The 24,748-nt window shown below is 42.4% G+C and overlaps 1 protein-coding gene across 3 annotated transcripts in view; it reads right to left on the reverse strand.

Annotated features, from left to right (window-relative positions):
* The window catches only part of LOC119443017 (voltage-dependent L-type calcium channel subunit beta-1-like), a 121,459-nt gene that overhangs the window by 11,490 nt on the left and 85,221 nt on the right, over window positions 1-24,748 (reverse strand). For all 3 annotated transcript variants that reach the window (XM_037708128.2, XM_037708131.2, XM_037708129.2), the window contains 7 exons: window positions 23,912-24,030; window positions 23,351-23,490; window positions 22,705-22,817; window positions 19,209-19,360; window positions 18,650-18,745; window positions 15,329-15,550; window positions 11,231-11,509 (listed from right to left, as the gene is read on the reverse strand). In XM_037708128.2, coding sequence (XP_037564056.1) covers window positions 11,231-11,509; window positions 15,329-15,550; window positions 18,650-18,745; window positions 19,209-19,360; window positions 22,705-22,817; window positions 23,351-23,490; window positions 23,912-24,030 — 1,121 coding nt within the window. The remainder of the gene's footprint in view (window positions 1-11,230; window positions 11,510-15,328; window positions 15,551-18,649; window positions 18,746-19,208; window positions 19,361-22,704; window positions 22,818-23,350; window positions 23,491-23,911; window positions 24,031-24,748) is intronic.

Consider the following 24,748-nt stretch of genomic DNA (forward strand, 5'->3'; position numbering starts at 1 on the left):
AAATGTGGCACAGATTTCTATAGTTCTTTCATGTTCATCTTAAAGGGAGCCCACTGTAATAAAAAATGCCTGACAACATGTAATGCTCAAGTCGCTTGTCCAGTCAATTATCATCTAGAACCGTACTGAGCCATGAAGGCTATAGAATGCTAACATTAATGCTTACTTGCAAGCAGCACATTATTTGCTGGTGTGCCAAAGGGTGTATACTTCTATAACTATAAGAACTGTGCAAAGACAGCATCACAAGTACATAAATTTTAAACCATATGGCAAAGGTATAGGAATTCAGTATACAGACCAACTATAAACACCAAATAACTTCTTTGACAACGCTCAGTGCTGAAGTGAGTGATGCAAGTTATAAGGCTAGCACATCGTACATGTACAGTAAATGGAGAGAAATGCGCGGGTGCAGTGGTGTTGCAGTATGTGTGGTAGCATAGTGGAGACCGACCTGGAAGTGTACTTGTTTCGGCTTAGGTCTCAAAATTCTCTGAAAGAGGTGGCATAAGAAAGAGCAAAAATAAAACTCCAGCTGCAACAATGGCAAGCAATCAGGGAGAAAAAGGCACAAAAGTTTTCACAAAATCCCAGCAAAACAGGAAGAGAAAAAGGCTGCAGAGACCATTCCATTTTATAACAGAATGCATAGCGAAAGGGGCTGAACGAGGAAGGTCCTCAGGATTTCGAGAATGTCTCTAGGGTTTCAAGGTGCATTTAATGCAAAAAAAAATAAAAAATTGAAAATGGCACGTCAGTGCTGCTTTCAACATTTCAGGCTCTGAATAAACAGCTGCACTAGTGCACGCTGCTTCTCATAAAAATGTTGTTTTTGCAACTTGCTAGTCTTCTACGTTTTCCTTGAACATTTGTCAGTCTCCACAGACCACGTACTTTCCTTGTTGCCGCACTTGTTTCTAGTTCCTCAGTTTTTGTGACATGCAATCACTATCACTCTTCGCTATTAGTGTCGCACGCATCCATCCACAGTAAAATGGCTAGTTTCTAGACTGGAAGAATTTGCATAAAATTTTTCATGTGTTTATTGAAGTACTGCAGCAAGTCCAGGTACTCATGGCAATATGCTTTCTATCACATCACATTCCATAAAAGCTGGGTGCTTGAACATTGGTTGTCAGTCCATTTAGCTATGATTAGCATGGCTTATTAAATGTGAAATGGATATTGCATAATTTTTTAAGCAGTGTAGTTCCCAAACTATTCACACAGCTCTTAATTTTTCCTTGAATATGATGGTGCAAGAAGGTGTCATGGGGATATTCTACAAGCATTACATAGATGCCGCTTACGGACAATTCCACCAAAAAGACTGCAAGAATGCCAAAATTACAAAGGGAAACCATGCCTCACATTGATCCTCCTGTTTTTGTTGATCTGGCAAATTGTTGATCTGCACCTATTGCAGCCCAAGTTACATCACACACATGCAGCAAGTCAACTCTGACAGCAAAATCTGAGATAAACAATATTTATGTGTACGGCTTATGAGTATACGCTACAACACAGTAGGCGACAGCAGTTATACAGTTTTGTTTGCTGAATGTTGGCGCACTTGATCTTGAATCATGGCCTAACAATTGTACAACATTGCAAACAGCGCAGACAATGGGACAAGTGATACTACAAGCAGGACAGATGTGCCGATGATTCACTTTTTATTTTGTGTCCTGTTGACACCTGTCCCATCCGTTTCCCCTATCTCACCATATGCACCATTTGCCAGTTTGAAGGTGAGCCAATTAGTCCAATAGGAACCCTTAATTAAGCATACTTGCAACAATGTGCATTTGACACTTTGACCAAAGTCAAGTTGCAGCAATTGGCATCAAAGGCATAGTTACATATTTGAACGCTGGAAGTGGGCTCTCTGGTGACTGCTGTCTAGTCCACAAACATGTATGTAAACATGAAATGATTCTGAGTAAACATCACATCTTTGTCACATGTTACATACAAGAAGGTCGTAGCAGAGTGCTACAGCCAGTCAGTCTTCATAGCGGAGGTAAAAGTCAGCTATAGAGATATTGTCACAAAAATTAACCAAGCTATTGGCACAAATGCTACAAACAGCTAGAACGGTGGAAATGCTCCCAGTAACAACTGATTACTTGTGGTAATACAGAATTACACGAAACCCTGGCTGACAATGTAACTAGACATATCCTCTTCAGGTGCACGATGGCGGCTTTCTGCAGTTGCAACTAAGCACTAGCACATGTGGTTATGTTTATACGACCTGCAATATAAGGGCATGCCTTGATCTCAACACAGTGATATATACACAAGTGGCAACAGGTGACCAGCCCTATATAAATCAAGAAGAGAGGGTCAGTCAAATTGGATTCCTGGCTGTTTTAATTTCTGGTGCCAAGGTAATATATTTAATCACTTCTAAACAACACGCCTTTTCATGCCCATAAATAATTTAGTGGAAAATGCAGTTTAAAATGGCACTTCAAATGTACGAAAATATATAGCCGGCTAACTAAACTACTACTTGCCATCACTATGTCAATTTAAAGTTATTCATCTAACTTATGATGCTGGTTCTCCTCCTCTCATATGTACCCTTCTACTTTATCAAGCCTGTCTCTGATGCTGCGTGTATTCAGACATATCACCCGAACATAAGAGTGAAAGCTGGCAGCCCACATTCAAAAATCATGAAGGGGCAAAATTTCTTTTTAGGCTGTCCCCTACTGATGCTTTTCATGTCCTATCATGCATGACTGAACTATGCTCAATTGCAAAATAAACAGTTATGGAGCACTAGGGCAGTTTTTGCTACAAAGTATGTCTCTGTGCCATCCACATGGCCTCTTGCTGCTGGTATGTACAGACGGGGAGAAGAATTAACTTTAATGAAAGGGATGGCTTGGGGAGAAAATATTGTGAAATGGGAGCACGTGTCAAAATGCCAGTCAGCAGCATCTGATGGCAGGCACCTGGTGTCAAGACTAGAACTTGAATCCTAACTCACAAGAATGACAGTAATCAAACTTCCTGCAGCCGCATTCTTAGTCTCAAATTGTTGCAAGGTGTGCTTCCGCCACACCAATGGTGTGTCTTTTAAATATTTGAGGAATGTTAAACAGATGCGATCGCTTTACAGGATACATGTGTTCCAGAGGAAGTGCGAAGAAAATTTATTACTGGATTCAGCTGAAGCACCTTGGAATGCATGCATAATGAGAAGTGACTGCTCCTGTTTATCATTCCTCAAGTGCTTAAACGACACGTCACTGGTGCAGCAGGAGAGCGCCTTGTGGCAATTTCTGAGGCTTGAAAAGTGGCAGTCAAGAAATCAATAACTTACATCCTTGCGAGTCAGGCCACAAATGCTAGCTGTGACACCAGGATCCTGTCGCAGATGCTGCTGGCTGGCATTTTGACACATGCTTTCACAGTCCACATTATTTTGTTCACACCTGTACTGTTAGCATCAACTGCAGTTGCTTAATGAGAAATCTTCTGAAACAACATAACCACAAAAATCCAATAGCCTCCCATATACTAACATTCACTGTCACATTTACCTTACATTTAAACCAGGAATAACTGTTACCAATGCCATACACGCACAATAAAAGCATACAGCACAATAAAAGACTGCTTCAGTGCAGTTGTTGCGGCAGAATAAGGCATGAAGAAAATTGTGGAAGCTTATGTACAGACAAGATGGGATGATTGAGCCAAGAACAAAGTACCCTGTGGCATAGTGTGACACGGCAACTACTTACGAGTAAGGATATCAGTGAAATGAGCAAGCAGCATAAAAATCAAATTTTTAGAGGAGTTTCAACTCAATGAGTGCCTGCAACTCCACAAGGCTAGAAGACACATGCAAAAAGCCAAAATGCTACGAGTAAAGTTTGAGAGCCACATTTTCATAAAAACTCAGTGCTATCTTTGCAGAATTCCAAAACAGGTGCGGCCTAAAAGTGCTGATGACTAAACATCTTGCCTGACTCAAGATTCACAAGGGAGCCACAGCAACAAGAGGCTCCACGATATACGAGGTGTTTATTCAATGCCACTCCGCTTTTACTTTTCTGGTCATGAGGAGGCTTTGAAAATTCCTAAATTGTTCACCAAACTGTCACAACATAATTCTGGCACAATAAACAAGAAGTGTGTGCAAATCTATTCATGTTGTACGAAAGCATAGCCTCAATTATATTGAGGCCTTCTTGCGAGAGTGCCATGAATATTTTAACAAATATGAAGATCTTAAAAACATATCAACTACATTAACAATGAGGAGCGCCATAAAGATGAAAGCTTTACCATTTTCCTGCAGTACAAGATGCACTGCAGTCAGAAGCAAGGTCCTAACCCTAACAAATCCATTGGCAAATATATGCAAGTAAGTTTGAATAGAGAATTTCATAAAGAGGAACGATGTCAATAACTTTCCTCCTATATTACCAATGAGTACATCAGCCATATTTGCTGGAGTAGCTCAGAAATGAAAACAGTAAATATTACTGAAGGTGGTAATGATGGTGATGACTATTACTTATCCATGGTGATTGCATAGGTTGAGAAACTGATTTGTGGGATTCTACATCCCAGAGCAACACTGGGACTGTGAGAGATGCCATGGCAGAGAGCTCTGGACTAATTTTAACAGTCAGGGGTTCTTTAATGCACACCTAAATTTCTGTGCACAAGCACTGTTTTTGCATTTCACCCCCATCAAAACGCAGTCACAACAGCCGAGATTTGAACCCGTGACCTCCGCTCAGCAACACACCACCTCACAGGACTGAGATAGAGAGAACAAGCCAGACATTAACAAACTGAAAATGAAGATTCCTAGCTTCAAAATACGGCAAAGGTTAATGCATTAACGATAGTTTAATTTGACATAGTCGATCTGGTCTTATCGTAGGACCTGGCTAAAAAAAATATCTCTGTACACATACCAGCCATTATTAGGTGAAAAGCTGTTTTTTACTGGTGCTATTTAAACAAGGAGTGGATGAAATTAGATACTGCCTGAACAGGTACATTTATCAGTACCGAAGACCTCACAAAATATTGAATATTTGCAAACATACTGATCTTGCAACACAGTCAAACATCACCAGGATCAAAGTTGGTTTAATAATCCAGTAACTTGGGGCACTGCTAAGATTGCAGTCATAGGTTTGATCCCAGCTGCGGCAGTTGCATTTTGATGGGGGGCAAAATGCAAGAACGCTCATGTACTTAGGAAGTTATAATTGGCCTCCGCCAGATAATTCGAACTTGACCAGTCAGCATGCATGCACCTGAACCCTATGGCAACCCCAATGGTTGAAATTTATCCAGAGTGCCTCATTACGACCTGCTTCATCATCAGATTGTGGTTCTGGCACATAAAACCCTCGATTTTAATTAATTTAATGCAGTACAATAGACTTCCATTCATTCGACTCCGGTTAATTTGATATTTCTGTTACAGTAATTTGAATCTGACTGATGGTCCCAGCTGGTGCACATGCATTTCTATGGGCCCAAACTTTTATTATTTCGATCCTAAAATTGGCATTTGCCAGATAATTCAAACTTGACCAGTCAGCACACATGCGCCTGAACCCTATAGTGACCCTGATAGCGACCCCTTTAGTGGCAACTTCTGTCTTGGTGGAGCTTAGGGGACATTGATTGCTTTTTTGACACACGTCATCTCCCACTGAAAACGGCTATTTTCGGCCTGCCCTAGGAAGATTTTCAAGCAACAATCATGACTCTCCGATTACGGCATTTACCCGATTCTAACGAGCGCTTTTTTACTGAAGAAAACTGGGCCGAAAATTGCCTGCACGGTGCAATAAAATATGAAAGCAAAACCCCCTTGCGGCGTTCGTATGCTCTACCACATAACACAAATATACAGGACTGCCTGTTGGGCTAGTTGGTCTAACATAGTTACTTTTACATATAGCACAATTAAGTAAACATACACACGTCCGTGTCTGTCGTATCTTCTTCGTGTGTATGTGTACTTATTTGCACTATATCTGAACGTAACTAACACAAATATACTGCGGCAAAGCTGACTTTAGAAAACCCGCCGCCATTGTGCAACACATATTAGACCCTTGCCCATTCTTCTTGAAAAGAAATCGGGTGCACGTCAGATTTCCACTTTGTTTAGGAGCTTTAATGTAATTTTTAGGTTAGTTTTCTACTTTGGACACAGAAAGTGATCGCGCATATGATTCCGAGGCGTGTTAAACGCAGGCAAATACATACTGTCAAATGAATTGGCAGCCTGTATTGTCTTTTTTTTTTTCTGTATCTTGTTTAATTTGACCCACCGGATAAATCAATTTCGTCGGTCCTGTCAGGGTCGAATTAACAGAAGTCGACTGTATAATGTGCCACAACAATAGCAATTAGGATGGAAAACCTTGAAATCCAATGGGGCAATGAGCAAATGATAAATTTATCACACTTGATTTTTCAGTGATCAAGTCCATGTATCTCACGTTAACACACAGCGCCATTAATCTGTAAAGATTCCTACAGACCCTGTTTGGCATCTCATATTTGCAGAAACTACAGTGCAAATGGTTACAAGGCAAACCAGCTTTCAAAAAATTCAGTGCCATTCAACTCTGTGAAGGTAGATGACCAGCGGAGCTTTATATATGATGATAAACTATATTGATTTAAATAAATACACATGCATCATGAATGGCCATTTTCTACCATCTTTATTATTTTGTCACTATAGCTTTGTGGTCGCTAAGGTTCATACCCCCTTAAGCAATGGCTCATACCCGGTAAACACGGCCTCCTCATTACGGCGACAGAAGTGAAATTCTACGCTGGAATGGTAAGCAGCAATGGAGCTACGGCAATGACTAACGTATGAGCAGTGGCATGAGTGCGTTAGCGCGGTTGCGCTGAGAGGCAACAATGAGCCAGCTGTGGAAGAAGACGACGATGCTCGAGCCATTGCTGATGATGATAGTTTTTAGTCAACTCGCTCGGTCTACGCACGCAGCAGTGGCATAGCCAGAAATTTTGTTCGGGGGTGGGGGGCTCAGGTTGCAGCGCGGCCTCTTCCTTATAGAATTTGTCGAGGGATCAAATACATGAATAATAACTGAATTGCCAATGCCATTGTATATTAGATGCTGCAAACGAATTATTAAACGCTACGCACTGTCAAGTAAAATATGTATTTTTTCATAAAAGAATATATTCGTATGACCCAAAAATGGTGGAAGAAATAACCGATATCAATGCTGCCGCGTTTTTTGCCTATTTATTAAGTAAAGAAAATATCACACGAACTTTAGAACTATATCAGTTCGAAACCAGCAAAGCAGTCCATGCAGCTGATATGAAAAACATAAAGGCCATGAAATGAATAAGTTGAGGACAAATATTTTTATGAATCTTTGTCATTCAAGCACCTTGCATGCATTTTTGCACATATGCAACGGCCAGGAAGAAACCTCAATGACGCTGTCCCTCGTTGCAATACGAGGGACAGCGTCAGGAGCAGCTGTTACCGGTCGTGTATTGTAATTACACCGAGATTACGCTCGCAATACTGAGTACAAATAAAAAGTAGGAGTTCTGCAAAATATACATTATAAATGTGAATATAGAATAGAATATACAAATGCGAAGATACAACTCGCTAAAGGGCAAAAAAAGAGTCACTGGAAACAAAGTTCACTGCTTGTATACACAATACCTCGCAACAAGATATTTAAATATGTCTAAGTCTCCAATAAATCTACGTATTTAAGCAAACGTCACTGTATATAATGCGTTAAACAAGACAAATAAACATGTTGCGCAGTCACAGATAGTAAACTTTGTGCACAGAAAGACAGATTATCTAGGCAAGAACAAAACTATGATCGCAGAAATCGTGATATGTACTCGGGCCATGCAGCGGTCGCGACAGCACCATGTGGGTAGAATAATAGAGGAATAATGCAGAAATCAGTACGAAAATGTGTCATTTAACTGCCTGCACGGCGGCAACAATTATTCTGCACCTAAAATTAAATGAGGGTATTGCTTCGTTTCAAAAAAGAAATAAGAGCAGGTAGCTAAAAAGGAAAGAAAAGGACAAACGAAAGCCACAGATGATGCGGCAAATTGAACTACCCAATATCCGAGTGCGTTTTTGGCAAACGCCGCATGGGCCGGGCTTTCAATGAGCAAGGTCGGTCAAAATTGGTTATTGATGTCCTCGTAGATTTCGTATTCGCATGATAATTTTGATCTGATGCTAACTGCTAGAATAAACGGCTAAAATTCCTGCGGTTTTAAAAGCTAACGAACAGTCATATGTTTTCATAATTACGAGCTTATGGACCTAAGGGAACAGAGCTTTTTACTTGCATTGATTTTTACTGCTTCGCTATCTAAAGGACAAACTTCTCTCGGCGGGGAAGTTGAGCGAAGCGGTCAATGACTTCGGACACGTTGATGCTGACGTCTCTGTGGGTGTATAGAAGCGCCAGCCTAACCATGCGTTCCACAGACATTGTAGAGCGCAAGTAGTTTTTTAGTAAACTCTTGTTAAAAAATATTCTCTCTGCGCTGGCAGTGGTCACTAGAAGGGTGACTAGAATCTGCAGCAGTTTGTACACATTTAATAGAACCTGCAGTCGCAATGAGAGATGGCATCTATTCCAAGGCTAAAACCTAAAACACTCCCTCGATGTCGTTGGAATCCTTGTTTAGGTACCTTGCACAAACAGTAGGCTGTTCGATTCCAGCGATGTCTGTCGTTTCGTCAGCAAGTAAGGAGAAGCAGCCTGCAGCATTTACTTTTGCATTTAGGAAGCTTCCTTTGATAGTGAAAATACCTGTATTTTCAGCGGGGGCTATGCTTAAATCCATAGGGCCACTGTCCCTGTGGCCACGGAGAGCCAGACCTTGTCGCCCGCAAAAAGAATTTCCTCAATAATAGGCCATTTACTTTCTTCTGTTTTCCCATATTTTACTTTGCCTGCCCTGGTCCAGCTGATCGATCACATTGCGCGCGCTTCCTGAAAATGTTTGGAGAAAATTATCAGCTGCTAGCTCACAGTCACAGTGATATTTAGTATTTTCGTGTGCGTGGAAGATTGCGAGAGCGTGCTTTCGTTTCTGGAACGGCTTGGACACGAGGGCTCCAGTGCACGCATGTTGGCCCAAGTTTATAAGAGCATTAACCCCATAAAGTTGCAGAATTGAAAATCTTTTAAAGCACGCCTTTGGAAATGTCAGTGCACCATTCACGTCAAAAGTTTGAGAACTTTATACCCATAAAGTTTCGTAACTGAAATCCATGCGCTCCGTAGATTCCGCGGCCGCTGTGAGATGCCGTAACGCACCCGCTCGCTATCGAAAAGCCCTTGAAAGTTTGTGCTCGGATGGGGCTCCTTGCGTTACGTGACTCCAGGTGCAAGGGTGTTGCCACGAAATCCAGCCCAAGTTCGCAATGTTCGTGCCGAAATGTCTTTTCGAGCGTGAAAAAGACATTGTAGACAGAATCCAGAATGATTCCCGGTGTCGGTGGTAGTTTTGGTCGGCGGTGCATGCTGGCACGAAAAAATTTCGGGGGGAAGCTGAAGCCCCATCAGCGCCCCCCCCCCCCCCCCCCCTTCCTGGCTACACCCCTGGCACGCAGCGATCTGCTGAAAACTAGTGTATAACAGCTCCACTGTAAAATGATATACAGTTAAACCTGCTTATAACGAACCTCCATATAACGAATTCCTGGATATAACAAAGTTTTTCTATTCCCCGCCGCTACTCCACAGAAGCACATGTATTTGAGACCTACATAACAAAGTGGCAGCGGGAAACCCCCTCGAAATAATGAATTTTCCCCGCCGACAACCTAGACATATCGCCCCAAATTTTGTCATTTTTGCACAAGCAGCAACCGGAAGCACCTTCTCCACCACGACGGAATGCGAAGCGGTGGAATCACGCTTGGCGCGCTCGAATTCACGGCGACTGCGAGGCGAAAGCGAGCACACGTGTGCGTGCGTGCGAGCGTGCACGAGGCGGGCCTGCATCCCTCGACCCGGCAATCTTGTCGCCGTGGGTGTGACCTTTCCCCCTCCCTTCATTCAAACCTGATCCCGCCGCTTGCTGCAGCTGGCGTAGCCCACCAAGCCGGCACTCTCCTTTTCCAGTTGATGTTGCCGAAGGAAAAAAAAAAAAAAGCTTCCTTTTTTTTTTAGTGCGCTGGCAGCGCCACTCTTTGGTTACTGCGCAAGTCTCTGCGCTTCACTTCACTAACTTGACACTAGGTGACACTATACGACGCTACGACGGCATCGTATCACTCGCTCTTCGTTTCCGATGCCTCGCGCTTGTGTGAAACGACACACGCCCACGCATCCAGTACCTGGTGTGACATTCCAAGGATCAGTGCTTTGACGAAAACGGAAAATGGGTGCGCGTTACAATCGAGGGCGCGTTAGAATCGAGTAAATACAGTAAGCATTTCTTTTTCGAATTTTCGTGCCGAACCTGCATATAAGGAAATCCTCTTTATAACAAAGTTTTTTGGGAATTTGTCAATTTCGTTATATCCAGGTTTAACTGTACATGATACAAAATACCAGCCACCATAATAGGAAAGCTGATATCATGTGGACTTGCACCAGAATTTACCCTTTCTGTACATTTCTGTGAATACACCACCATTCTAATTTGTGCGCAGGACAAAGGTCTTCAATGACCTCCACTTGCACCTGTCCAGCCTGCATCAACCACGTACACTTTACACTCATGAGTCTCCTCATTCCAATAATGTCCTTTACTCCTGGCTGCACTGACTACATCTCCCTTACCTAGGTATCCCCTTGTTTCTATAGTGAACCCCATCACATTGCCATGACTAATAACAGATTTGACTGGTCCTTTCCGAACACTCCTGCGACACTTCAAAGATTGTTCAACAAAGTAACTAAGCTTTAATTTGACCATACGCACTCACCTACAGTGTTAAAGAAGTTACTAATTCTACTGAAACTTTTTGTGCATGTAAAACAGCATTACTGTCATATTACATGACCCTCAGAGCACTCTGAGAGGCTTTAAATGACCAGTCAATTGTGCTATGAATTCAGCTCTTCATTGTCATCAAGACTGTCAACTTGTCATATTGCACAGGGAGTGTACAAAATGCACTATAACACTGCCTGTGTGGCTTTGAGCAAAAGTGTGTCGCACGTCAGCTCACCTCGCCTGGTTGTCTGGGTAGTCTCCTCTCGGAATATGACGTATGGTGATGTGACCGTGGTCGTGAGTGTAGCTGTGCTGTAGTACTGTGTGCGGCCGCTGTGCCTGCTGAGTGCCGGCTGGATGCCACCCCTTGCGAGGAACTGCTGTGGGGCACAGCCTCATGGTGTGATGCTGGCTGCTGCTGCAGCTGCTGCTGCTGCTGTTGGTAGTGGTGGCCACGGTGGTGAGACAGGGACTCCAGCTCTTCGTCCGTCTCTCGGCCCTGCTCTTTGGATGCCTGGAAGTTTTTTCAATCACGCTGTTGTATATACAGTAGCGATTATCACATTGGGTTCAGTGAACCCAAGAACTCAAGTGAAGTACATTATTGAGCTCAATGGGCACCCAAAAGTTTCCCTCACGCAGTGATGCCAACTGAGCGATTTTCTCGCTAAATGCAGCAGTTTTATTCACCGTAATAGCATGTGGCAGAGGTAGCAAAGAAATAAAAAGGCAACTAGTAATTCCATTACACTGAGGTTGTTGTAGAACTAAAGGCATGATTCCCTGCAGCATGCAGGTAGCTTCTCGTCTACATCCGTGTAACCAAGCCAACATTTCATGTGGCTCTGTTATGCAAAAATAGGGTGGCACAGATTTCCATGCATTTATACAATACAGAGACCTAGAAACAGCTAATGCTTCCTTTATCTATTCACAATACAGTGAAAGTATGTTAATGAACATGCTTGTTGGGATATAATATATTACACACTATCTTTTAACTATATTAGGTTAAACTGAGGATTCACTGTGCTATAAATGTATTACATTGAAGGTGTGGGAGAGTGAGCTACATGTACATAAAGATGCTGCTAGCAGTTGCTGCTCTGATGAAGACAAGTCCCTTTGTCGAACTGTTGGCTTAAAGTGACATTCCTTGTTTGACTACCGTACTTTCCAGTGTATAAGACACATTTTCTTTTCTGAATTTTTAGTCGGTGCATCTTATAGAACAGTGCAACTTATGTACGTTGTTTTTTTTTTCTCCCGGATAAACTGCCATCAAAATAAGATTCAATGTTATGGCCACGCGAAGCATGCCGGTTGACTTAATTGCGATGTGTTCTGTGCAAGCTATCGAGGTGCCGGGTTCTTCTCGTGATCGAGTTCCCGAGCACCGTGTGAGAAGGACGAAGCAGCAACGCAAGCGGTAGAAGGCCGACCACGAGTCGGCCGACCCTGAATTCGTCGCACCTGCTGTAGATCGCTGTGAAGATACGGCGCGAGCCGCAGTGGAAACTACGCAGTGCTACCAGAGTACAAGCTGCCCCCCCCTCCCTCCAGCACTGCCTTCCCGCTTTCCTCCCTTGTGCGCGATTCGGCTCATCATCGGACGCTTTCACTCGTACATACAGCATATGGTGCGCGGGGACGATGTTATCGCCCTTGGAATTTATACGGAACGTCGCGGTTGCCGCGACGGCAGAAATTCGCCTGAAGTGGAAATATATGGCACCCATACGCCTGCGCATGACCAGCGTTCACAGAAAGAAACGTCACGATTTTTTTTTAATCGCTTGCTGAATGAAGAGGTGCGTCTTATACACTGATGCGACTTATATACGCTTTTTTTTTTCGGAAAAGCTGCCGTTTTGAGAGGGGGTGCGTCTTATACAAAGGTGCGTCTTATAGACCGGAAAATACGGTACTCATCATGCTATTTTAAGCTAATGTTTATCAGTGTAAATTAACTCATTCTTTTTAAAAAGCTTTGCTTTTATTATAACTGCACAAACAATAGATTACTGTTTGCAAATAACTAGATCCATAGCCACAGTAGTTGTACAGGGCAATCATGTACAAAGAGGAAAAATCACGGAAAGCCGGTATGCTGCTTCCAAATTTTACAATCAGCCATGCTTGAAATCCTACAGTAGAAAAAGCATGTTTGCAACTCCATAAACAAATAGAAAGTACTGTTGTAGCAAGTGAATTTGATAGCTTTGGGTTTTCTCTAAAAGCCATCTCTAGTGCTCAAACAAACAATTTTTATTGTCACTACAACATAAAGTGGACCAAGATGCACGGCAGATGGATGGCAGTGCACTTTTTCAGGTCATGTATCAAACTATAACTTCTAGATGCGGTCCAGTTGAACCTCAACATAACGAACATGAATATAGCGAACCATTGAATATAATGAAATAAATCTAAAATGCTTATCAATATCAGCTTGTAACGAAAACATGCCAATAGTGGCTATTAGATATAACAAAGGTTTTTCTGTGTCATGCGAGACTTCGTTATAACAAGGTTCAACTAAACTGTCTTAAAGGCACTGCCTGTGATGTCCAATGTGAAAATTTCAAACTGGGACCTATTGATCCGTTCATATCAACATACGGGGTGTGACAAAAAAACGAGACTGAGTGTGTAGCTTGAAAAAAGAGTGGAGTTGGCAACAACTGTTTTGCTGACGTCATCCCACACACCTCCTCTATTCATACGGCCAGTTTCGACTTAACCGATCACGCCAGTTGGGAGTGATGCATCATTGAGTGAACACGTGTAACTGCATTCTGCCGGAAAATTGTCTAATGTAAAAACCGAACAGCGAATTAACATCAAGTTTCTTGTGAAACTTAACAAATCAGCCACGGAAACACTTCAAATGTTAACCATTCTTACGGCGACGAAACTGTCTCGTGCACATGTGTTTGAATGGCATAAGCGGTTTTCAGGAGGAAGGGACAGTGTGGAAGATGATGAACGTGCTGGGCGCCCAAGGTCAGCAATTACAGACCAAAACATTGCCAAAGTTTGTTATGTGATTCGTGGTGACCGAAGATTAAGTGTTCATGCAGTGGCGGAGTTGGTTAACTTGGATAGGGAGGCTGTTCGATGCATTTTAACTGACGAATTACACATGAAGATTTGTGCGAAGGTTGTTTAAAAAGTTCAGTCCGATGACCAAAAACAGTGCCGTAAAGACGTGTGTGTGGATATGTTAGAACGCATTGCAAACGAGCCAAATTTGTGAGAATCTGTTGTAACATGTGATGAGACATGGATTTTTACCTATGACCCAGAAAGTAAGCACCATTCGATGCAGTGGAAGTCTCCAGGATCCCCAAGACCCAAAAAAAGCATGCATGTCAAAATCAAAATTCAAGGCAATGTTAATTGTCTTCTTCGACATTAATGAAATTTTAATGATTGAGTGGGTTCCCAGCGGTCAGACTGTTAATCAACACTACTACATTGAAGTACTAAAAAGACTGAAAAAATTAGGGAAGAAAGGCCACAGTTGTGGAGTGATGGATGGCTGTTGCACCAGGACAATGCACCCGCTCACACGGCCCTATCTGTCAAGCAGTTTCTGACCAGCAAAAACATTACTGTGATGGGGCATCCTCCTTATTCACCTGATTTGGCTCCATGCGACTTTTTTTTATTTCCTTAAGTTAAATCTTGCTTAAAGGGAACCCATTTGACCTCAGTTGAAGAGGTTCAGGCAAAAACAGAGAACCTCCTGAAGGGCCTTCCAAAAACCTCATTCCAGAACTATTACCAGCAATGGCAGCACCGAATGCAGAAGTGTGTGAATGCTGAAGGGGACTACTTTGATGGTGATAATGTCACGGAGAACTGATTCTGTAATACAATGATTTATTAGACCAGCCTCATTCTTTTTTTTTTTTTGGTCACACCTCGTATTCCTCTATCCCTATGCCTGTCCGCATGTTGTTTCATAGGCATGAACTAATCAGTCCATTAAAAAAATTTGCTTGTGTGAGTAGAGCCTTAAGTAGGAAGCAGGGTGGCTGAATGGGCAAGTTGGCGATTCATAATCGAAATTGCATAGCGCGAAGGTGAAACATGAATGAAACAAGTGAAAATGACAAGCGTGGAAGACCACACTTGTCCTCGACACTTGTCTCGTCTTCGTTTAACCTTCGTGCTGTACAGTTATGATTGTGTGAAGCAATGCAATCCATTGCATGCTCACATGTGACTGTTAGCACAGCAATAAATTTACCCTTTGAGTCAATAACAGCAATCACCTCAAGCATGTGCCATTCACGTCAACTGCCAAATGCATGTCAGCACACACCTTTTCGGCCTCGATGGTCTTGGGGTGGGTGGTGCGGTGGCTAGCGAGGGACTCCTGGTTGAGATCTGGCAGCATGCCCGCGCAGGGGGTGTTAAGGATGAGCTGGGCATAGTTCTCAGGCAGGTTGTCATGTGCAGCCCGCCAGTAAGTTTCCAGGAACTCGGCCAGGTGTTCACACGCCTCCTCCAGCTGATTCTCGTCCAGAATCACATCAAACATTTCCTGCACACCCAAAAGTAATCACTGGTGAAACTTCTGGGAAGAATGGGAATGTTTCAGGCAGAGTATCTAAGTTGTGCTTTTTGCAGGGTAAACACCCTGCAAAAGGTGGTGAGGAACAGTGGTTCAATTCACAAAAGGAGATTTGACATGCTATGTTGAAATGCAGTTGCTCCAAAGATAAGCAGCGACTTTTTGGCTTCAGTGCTAGTGAACGTAGTCTAATCTCCGTTGTCTCTAACACTTAGCACATCATGTGCGAGCTGAGTTTGCCGAAAGAAAAAAGGCCACTAGAAGCACAAGCGTTGCAGTGTTATGCTGTATCATATTGAAACATCTTGTTTCCGAAAGCTGTCCAGGGTGCGGAAAAAAGTATGCTTCTATGCCTGTAACTTTTGAGAGGTGCACATGCCATATGAGGCCAACCAAATCTTCTGGAGTCAAAGTAAAATTAAAAGTGCAATAAAGGAAGACTGAACACCACAAGCCCTCTTAATTTTACTTTATACCATGAACCAACTAGCAAAAAGCCTTGTTAAGATTCTGTAGTCAGCTAGTCATTCAAGCAGGAGCTTTATCTCTTTCGGTTAAAGCTCTATATAACTCTCATGTAACATCCCTGTTTGGAACTTTTAAGCTACCGTGAATAAGTTGCGCAGTTGTAATTTTTCATATAGCTTGTTGGAAAGGCACTACTTTTGCACAGTTTAGCAAAAGCACTCTTTAAAGGGGCCCTGAACCACCCCATGGGCTTGGTGAAATAAGATAGTCCGCGGGTAGCATACGCTGTTGTGAACATCTCAGCCAAGTTCTGCTGTCGTACGCGGTCCGTGGAGCTCACAAGCGGAACGCAAAGTCACCTTTCTCTCAAACGCTCTCGTTTCAAAAGACCCCATGATCCTCGCTCTTTTCTGTGTGCTTTATTTCGTAATAAAGCATACTCCAATACACGGCTGCTAACGGTCGCTGCGGTTGGCTGCACCGTGGCCGCCGCGAGGTGCCGCCATGAGTCCAGTGGCTAAGCGCACTGCGGCTCGCTGAGGACAACCACGTTTGGCTTACGTTTAGCGCTTCGTAGGCACCAAAATCTGAAGTTCGAAATGAAATTTGAACTGCGCGCCACGGTGACGTTTCCGAGGCGGAGCGTTCTGGCCCCGCCCCATTCCACCGTAGCTTTCGCAGTGCAAGGCATTGAAGGAGGAAGGGGAGCACAGTGGAGACCGTGTTTGATTGCCAATAACTCCGCTTCTCCTGAACGCATTGAAGTACTTTTTGTGGCAAAGTGATTCTGAAATAGCCTATTTTCACTTCAAATGTATTTCTCCACTTTGATAAAAAGTGGTTCAGGGCCCCTTTAAGAAATCGCAAGCCTACAATACCCCAAAAACATCTCATGCTCTCCTATTCATAAGCTTCATGGCTGTTTTGTTTGTCAACTTTAATTGCCTTGCTGCTTAATATTGAGGCCATAAATATTTTGTAAATTGCAATGCTGTACTTTTACTATTCAGGCTTTTTTAGTGTACTGCTACTTCTACTTATATAAAGTTCACAAATCAACACCAATCGAGGAGTAACACATACAGAGTGATCAAATTTATTCACCCCTTTAGCAGCAGCCCCATGCTAGGTCAAATTATGAATCATTTTCGTTTTTGACTACTACAAAAGTTATCTGGAATATATGGCCAAACATTATGCTCTCATTTACACTCTTTCAATATACTAATAATGTAGGAAATTACGTATCTGTAAAGACCATTATGAATGTCTTTAGTAACTTTATATTTCTTGTGTATGGTCACGACAGAATGAAACATGAACAGTTGAATGTGTGGCTTTAGGTACTATCGGCGTCTAATGAAACGCGAACAGAGCAGCGCGTGGCCAAAGCATAACTGAAGGTATAGTGCGCGCCATCCTGTCCTCACCATTGACAGGCGCGCACATCTGCTTTGACCACACTGCGAGGTGATGCTGCCTCTTCTCGCTTCTGTTCTGGTTCTCTTTTGCTTGAAAGCGAGAAAATAAAAATCGAAGAATACAGACACTAAAATATTGCAGCATAGGGCGAGTATTATCGCACAGTGCGGCGAAACCGTAAGTGCTATCGGTTTCAAGTGAAACGTGAACAACGGTGCGCGTGGTACGGTTCGCGCCACCATCATAACTGCGCCAGTATCTTTTCTTGCTTTGTACTTGTACTTGTAATCCTTGTACTTGTAATCCTTGTACTTGTAATCCTTGTACTTGTAATCCTTGTGCTTGTAATCCTTGTGCTTGTAATCCTTGTGCTTGTAATCCTTGTGCTTGTAATCCTTGTGCTTGTAATCCTTGTACTTGTAATCCTTGAACTTAGTGCTGAGAGTTTATTTGAGTTTAATTGTGCCGCATGTGTTGTTCTAACACTCTTCAGTGTCAACAGTGTTAAAGTGTTGCAAGCATGCTCATTGCATAACTTTACATGTTGGCAACAGCTGCAAACTTCACATCAATTATCCACGAATTAATAGGCTTAAATTCCCTCATTTACAAATGTCAATTAGGCAGTAGAACAGGCCTCCCGACTATATAGGTACTCTATACAGCACATATAACTTCAAAAATGCAGTTAAAACAGTTACCTTAACCAGTAACAATGATTTTGGCTAATTACCTGCCCTCCACACTATATGTACTATTTCTTCTGTTGCTCTTCCTTCTCCCCCCATAGCCTGCTATGGGCAATTTAAGGAGCAGTGAATGGATTAAAATTAATTGACTAATTAATTAGGACAATTACAGCACCAATGACGTAATGCTTTTAGTAGCAGGGTTCTTGACATTCTTGGTCTGGTGGCACCGAATATACTATATGAGTGTTACATATGTGTGTTATATATTAAATTCATTGGAGTATCTCATAGTAGTGAAATGATGGCCCCTGCACAACATAATGCAAACCATCTGCAAGAAGGCTTGCTACATTTCTACATCATCCAGAAGATTTCTTTGTGCATAAAAAACCAGTATCTACCCTTTCTAATAGTAGTACGTACAACCAATTTGAAATGCAAGAAAGGAAAAAAAAAATGAGAGATGAATGTGCTAACACAAACTCACAGGTGGACACTGTGCCAATTTTTCTGCAGCCACCATCTGTACGTTGAGATTCCGGCTCTGTGATTTGCCTCTAGACTTGATGAGGCGTTGAAGGACCTGCATGGAAAAATCATAAAACGTACAGCTTAGACATATTTGAAGCACTCCATATGTAAAATTGGTGTTAGTTTATACTCCTCATAAAGATAAATTACCACTTAAATTATCTAAATTTAAAGCTGTCCAAATTGAGTGAAACACGACAATCTAACACAGAAAACTGAAATAAGCACAAGGCACACCTTTTGATGCTTCCTCCCAGAGAAACCCGAGCAGGTGCACATAGATAAAGCTAGTGAAACGTTTTCAAACACAGCGCCATCTGGCACATGCAACTGTTGCATGCAATAGTCATGCAACAGGGTGAGTGTTGGCAACAAATACTGCCACGTAATGATGTGGTGACTAAGAAGTATGCTTAGCTGTTATGTTCACAATTTACTAAACACAACAGTGAGTTGAATTTCAGCTTCAAGTGATACTCCATCAACAAAAGAAAAAAAAAAGAATGGCATCTAACCTTTGGTGAAGATATTTTGACATACACGATGATGGGTGCTAGTGACGTTTTGGCCAACTGAGAGGGGTGGTTTATGGTATCACAATCAAGGACAACCAGTTGCAGCGTCCGTGCCAGCTCGAATATTCGTTCGATTTCTTGTTGCACCTCCGCTGCAGCAGAAGAAAAGAAACAGAGACCACATGAAACTCTGTTTCTGGACAGATATTGTCACAACGTGTCTCTCTAACCAATCTGCAAGCTGTGGAATAATGACTATTGGTAAGATGCCTGCAACATTCAACACATAGGTTGATGAAAAGTTGTTTTAGAACCACAGAACTCAAAATACTGATAAGGTTCTTCAACAGAAACGGGCCCTTTTTAGCATTATTAATATCTAACATTATTTATAGTAAACTGTTTACCACACACTAAAAATATTGCGCCTTCGGCCAGGTGCATTCTTCAACTGTTTCCGAACAGAGAGAAGAGTTCCAAAGCTGTAATTATGGAATGAAGCTGGAATAAGCACAAAGCAAAAGCTTGGAGATAGCGTGGTCAGGCTTTTAGAAGAATTAATTAGGGTAAAGAAACATGAATGTTCCAATATTTGTTGTTGAAAACTGCGGAAAAATAATATGTCCATTGTAACATTTTGGCCTGCCTTACTTTGGTTGCTACACAAGGCCTCAGGTGCCTGGTGAAGGTGTTAATTGTGAGACAGACAAAGCAGCCCTTCTGGGAGAGTTGCTGCATGTTCCCTGCTCCTCTGGAACAGGCGGTAATCCTCCTGGAATGGCTGCTTTTCTGCAGCTGCCAACAGGTGGCGACACAAGTCTATGCTAGCGTGCAGGCTTGACAGCAGCTAGCGTCACCATAGACAAAGGCAACTTTGGATTCTTTTCTTAAAGACCAGGCAAGTAACTGTGCCAAGTGTTACCTTGAACGACCCGGATCACAATATGCGATCCCTCTGCAAAAGTTTAGTAAGGACAGAGCAGCGGTAAGCACAACCTCATTTTTCTATGATTTTAAGAAAAAAATACACATCCCTGCACATAAACATCACTGTTGCTCATAAGCTTTAATGTGTGCCGCATGCCTTTTCTGAAAGTTGTTTTCTTTCATATCAAACAATTTTATAATTGAAAAAAATGGCCAGGTGTTTGTGCGTATGCAGATTGTTTTGAAGCATGCTGCCCAGAGCAGTTATCAAGTTTTTGTATGCAAGGCACCACACTACGCTATGTTAACATATTCAAAGCATTCCAGGCTACATACGAGCAACACTGGGTGAATGCAACAGTAAATGTACAGACATTTCCTTGTAGTAAAAATTATATCTTTGTCAAAAGCTGAAGAATCTTTTTACTGCATCCAGTTAACATTGGCATGAGGAAGTTTCAGCAGTGAAGATATGTTGTGGGCTACAATTGACTTGTCAACAAGTCGCAGCAAACTTGAGGCTCAGACATGTGGCAGTCAGTCGCAACACACAAGAATCTAGGGCTCAAGAAAGCACTCCTGCAGCAAATATGTTAAGAAGCAGAACCAGTCCCTTCTGTTCATCTTTCTTAATTGCATATATATTTTCAAACCATACAACAAACGACATATACCCCTTCTTTCTGGGGTTTTACGTGCCAAAACCAGTTCTGATTATGAGGCACGCCGTAGTGGAGGGCTCCGGATAATTTTGACCACCTGGGGTTCTTTAACGTGCACTACAACGCAAGCACACGGGCGTTTTTGCATTTCGCCTCCATCGAAATGCAGCCGCCGCGGCCGGTATTCGATCCCGCGATCTCGTGCTCAGCAGCGCAACGCCTTAGCTGACTGAGCCACCCCGGCGGGTAACATATACTCTTACAGAAGATACTAAATCTAACTAAAACTAAAAAAATAAAAAAAAATTACTACATAGTGATTACAAAAAGGCAGCCGGATGTCTGGTTATTATCATTCACAGGAGGAATCATTAAAGGGACTGGCAACCAGTCCGAACATGTAGCAAGATGTTGGTGGAAATAAAAAGACCATGATTTATAGTGATAGAATCAAGCATGCTGCTCGATTCTAAATCGCTGCTCGAATTCTAAATGCTGCTCGAATTTCAAGTTGGCACAGAAAGTCGCAAGAACCAGTAAGCAGCACGAACTGGTGGTGAAGCCATGGTACTTCGGATGTAGTATACGAGATTACTGTACGTAAGTCGACTGTTATTAAGTGCCACATGGTTATTGTTTAAAATTGCAGTACTACTTAACTGATTAGGCTTTCATGCTTTATTCTATGCTTATTACGAAGTAAAAAAGTGCAGGCTAGCGAGCAGTGCTGCCTTTGTGGTAACGAGTGGAGAGACAGATCCGTTCAATGTGTGGCAGTGCACATGAGTGTGTTGCACACATGCAAGTTTGTGAGTTAGTAACCCGAGCTTTGTGGTCTCGGAGTTATAAAATGCCATTGACAAATTGTGCCGTGAATGGGTGAAAGCACGGCAATACGTGGTGTCCAAATCCATGTCCCATGGGGTGGCACCCTCTGGATTTAAAAAGCAGATCTTAAAGGCAATACCTTCGCTTGTTGAATGCGGCGGAAGTAATTTTGAGAGTCAGAAACATGTCATAGACGTCAGGTTTTGGACACCACCTATAATAACACTACTGGCATATCCTACGACTTAGCTTGGCTTGGCTAAAAGAAAGCCTCATGCATGCAGCCAGCAAAAGCATGGCCTTGGAGATTAGTTTCTGTTACTTGATGAAGTTGAGGCTGGGGCATAGATTTAGACACCACCTATTATATTGTAAAAATCATTCAACACTTCAGAAAGCATGAACCGAAGGAATATCGCCTTGATAAACAAAATATTACTTTCTTGCAGCTAAGGCCGCACTTGTCATCTGCTCCCCACCAATGCCAGCATGTAATTGCTATTGCGCTCACCTATCACTGTTTCCAGCATGTTTCTTGAGCCCGACTACAACCTCAATGGAGATCGGCAAATTTTGATAAAAATGTTCCATGACATTTTTTGCATTACCACTGAATGACTGGACACTCAGACCGGTAAGCTTTCTGTTGCACTAAAAGAACAGGTACCATAAAAATTGGTTGTCATTCCCTTTAAGGCTAAATACCTCCAGCTTTACTCTCATCAGCAAGACTGCATCTTGGACAGTAACACTGTAGAACTGTCCAAACAGTCTAGTATATGTCCAGGTCTGCATGACTTCCTCCGTGTAAATGATGAAAACCAGAAGCTTCTTCATTCTTCAGACAGTACAGTACAAACAAACTATTAAAGAATCCTCCGTTTTGGACATTGAAATGTCAGCTTGGAGCCAAATTCCTGATGGTTGTTATCCATGTCCTTTATGCTTGCTTCTGCTGCTTTAGCAAGTCCAGGAACAATGAAAGTGATGCACAAGAAATTCCTGGCCCCAGAAGAAGGCTCCCCAATGCACAAAAGTGAAGTTAATACAATGGTGCTTATGCAAAACGTGGAGCTCACCTAGGCAGCTTGTTCGGCTGTTTGAGCGTTCCATAAGGGCACGTTTGCCGGCATTGTTGACGGCAGAGCGCTTTGCCAGTGATATGTCTGCAGTCACCCGAGTTATTATGATTCTGTAAGAATGCACAAGCACCTATGCTATACTGCACAACAAATGTTTTGATACCAAGAACATAGTTACAAAGAGCAAAAACAAAAACTCATTTGCAACATGTTATGTGACTTTTAACTTGATGCCTTAACTTATGAAGAACTGATTAATCTTAATATGAAGTCTCACAACATTTATGATGAGTAGTTCATTTAGTAACTCGGTTTACCAACTTATAGCTGTGCTTTGAGTGGATAGCACAAAAAAAAAAGTAAACAAAAGGGTTATTACACTTTCACACCATGCAGCTAAGTTCACAGACAATATGAAAAACATATGACTCAAAATACTAACTTGCCTTAAAGTTATATTTAAAGCATGCACAATTCATTTAAAGCATGCACTTCATTTAAAAAAATGAAGTTGACTGTGCACCCAGTATTGCTATCATTTGCATCAATACATATCATGTATATCAGCACATAAGTACATTTGCTAGCCAAGATAACCCAGACAAATAAATATATGAGATGGAGCAACAAACATTTCACTGACCTGCCTTCAAAGCGGTGCTTAAGAAAATCGAACAACGCCTTCTGCATCATGTCTGTCACCTCGTAACCCTTGAGAGAGGGCCCAACCAGAACCACTGGTCTCACTGAAGGCACTACGTCATACGGGCTCAGGCTTTCCGTCTGCAAGAAAGTTCACGATGCAGCACTTTCAGAATGGACACAACCATGAGGTGCTGAAGCAATGGCTGCAGGAAACCATAGCAACAAAGCTCGAGGCAATAGTTGCTCAACTTTCCAATCAACAAGCAAGTCACCACAAAAACATCCTAAGCATTGACATATGATGATGGAAGTTCTTAACTACAGATCTGAATCTCCTGTTAAAGAATTAAACTAACAAAAAGAATATGCTAAGACCCTATAATACTAACTGACAGACTTAACTTTCCACCGCTACACCTGGGCTAAGGAGGCCACAGTATTGGGGGGCACAGAATTTTGACCACTCTTAGATTAGCATACAGATAAAAAGTATGCAGGTATTATAATAATTGTATTTAGGCATAAAAAAGATAAGAGATTTCTTGGAGAACACTCTGACCTTTTTAAAGAATGGTTTCCGTTTTTCTTTGGCAGGGAGGGTGGTGATGACACCCCGACCAAGCTTCGTGTTGCCGGGACTGTCGCTTTCTTCAACATTGCTTTCCAAACCATTCTGGTCTGCATCCGAGCAAGAGGATTCATCAAAACATGTACGAAGGGCAAGACAGCACTAAATGCTTATGTGCTACGAGTGCAGATCCAGTGTTATATACAGCCTAATGGACCTCAGTGACCTATAAATATAGCTACTGAGGCTCATATGGCAGTGTGGCCAAAAAATAGTTGTGACATTTGCAGCAGCAGTTCAGTTTTACCAGTAGCAACTGGTTGCAAAAACCAGTTCAGATAGCACCAGTCTGTTCTGCAAACAGTGGCGCACTGACGGGGGGGGATTCGGGGGTTGTAACCCCCCCCCCCCCCCCTGAGGCCGACTTAACCCCCCTTTTGTTTAACCCCTTTTCTTTCCTTACGCATTTGAGTACTGCAACTAAGATGTAAGACGCGCAATCGTCTGCACACTCGCAAAAAGCGCATTTTTTTGACAATTCCCCGTGAAGAAATCGAAATTAGTGTGGTTTAGATGGTATTGGCAAACTGTCAACCCCCCCCTGGCAGAGATCCTGGGTGCGCTACTGTCTGCAAATGAATTTAAAAAAAAAAGCAGGCCTAATTATTCAGCTCTGATTAGTACATTGCTAATCTTGCTTTTGTATAAATTTAAAATGCTTCACACACACAGGATGATGATACTCACAAAAGCCTGCAATAGACTATTCGTGCTAGGAACATCAGCATTCTTCTCTTGCACTTCATTTCATCGTCTTCACAATAATGA

Source organism: Dermacentor silvarum, chromosome 2 (genome assembly GCF_013339745.2).
Source record: "Dermacentor silvarum isolate Dsil-2018 chromosome 2, BIME_Dsil_1.4, whole genome shotgun sequence".
NCBI classification, from domain to species: Eukaryota; Metazoa; Arthropoda; class Arachnida; order Ixodida; family Ixodidae; genus Dermacentor; species Dermacentor silvarum.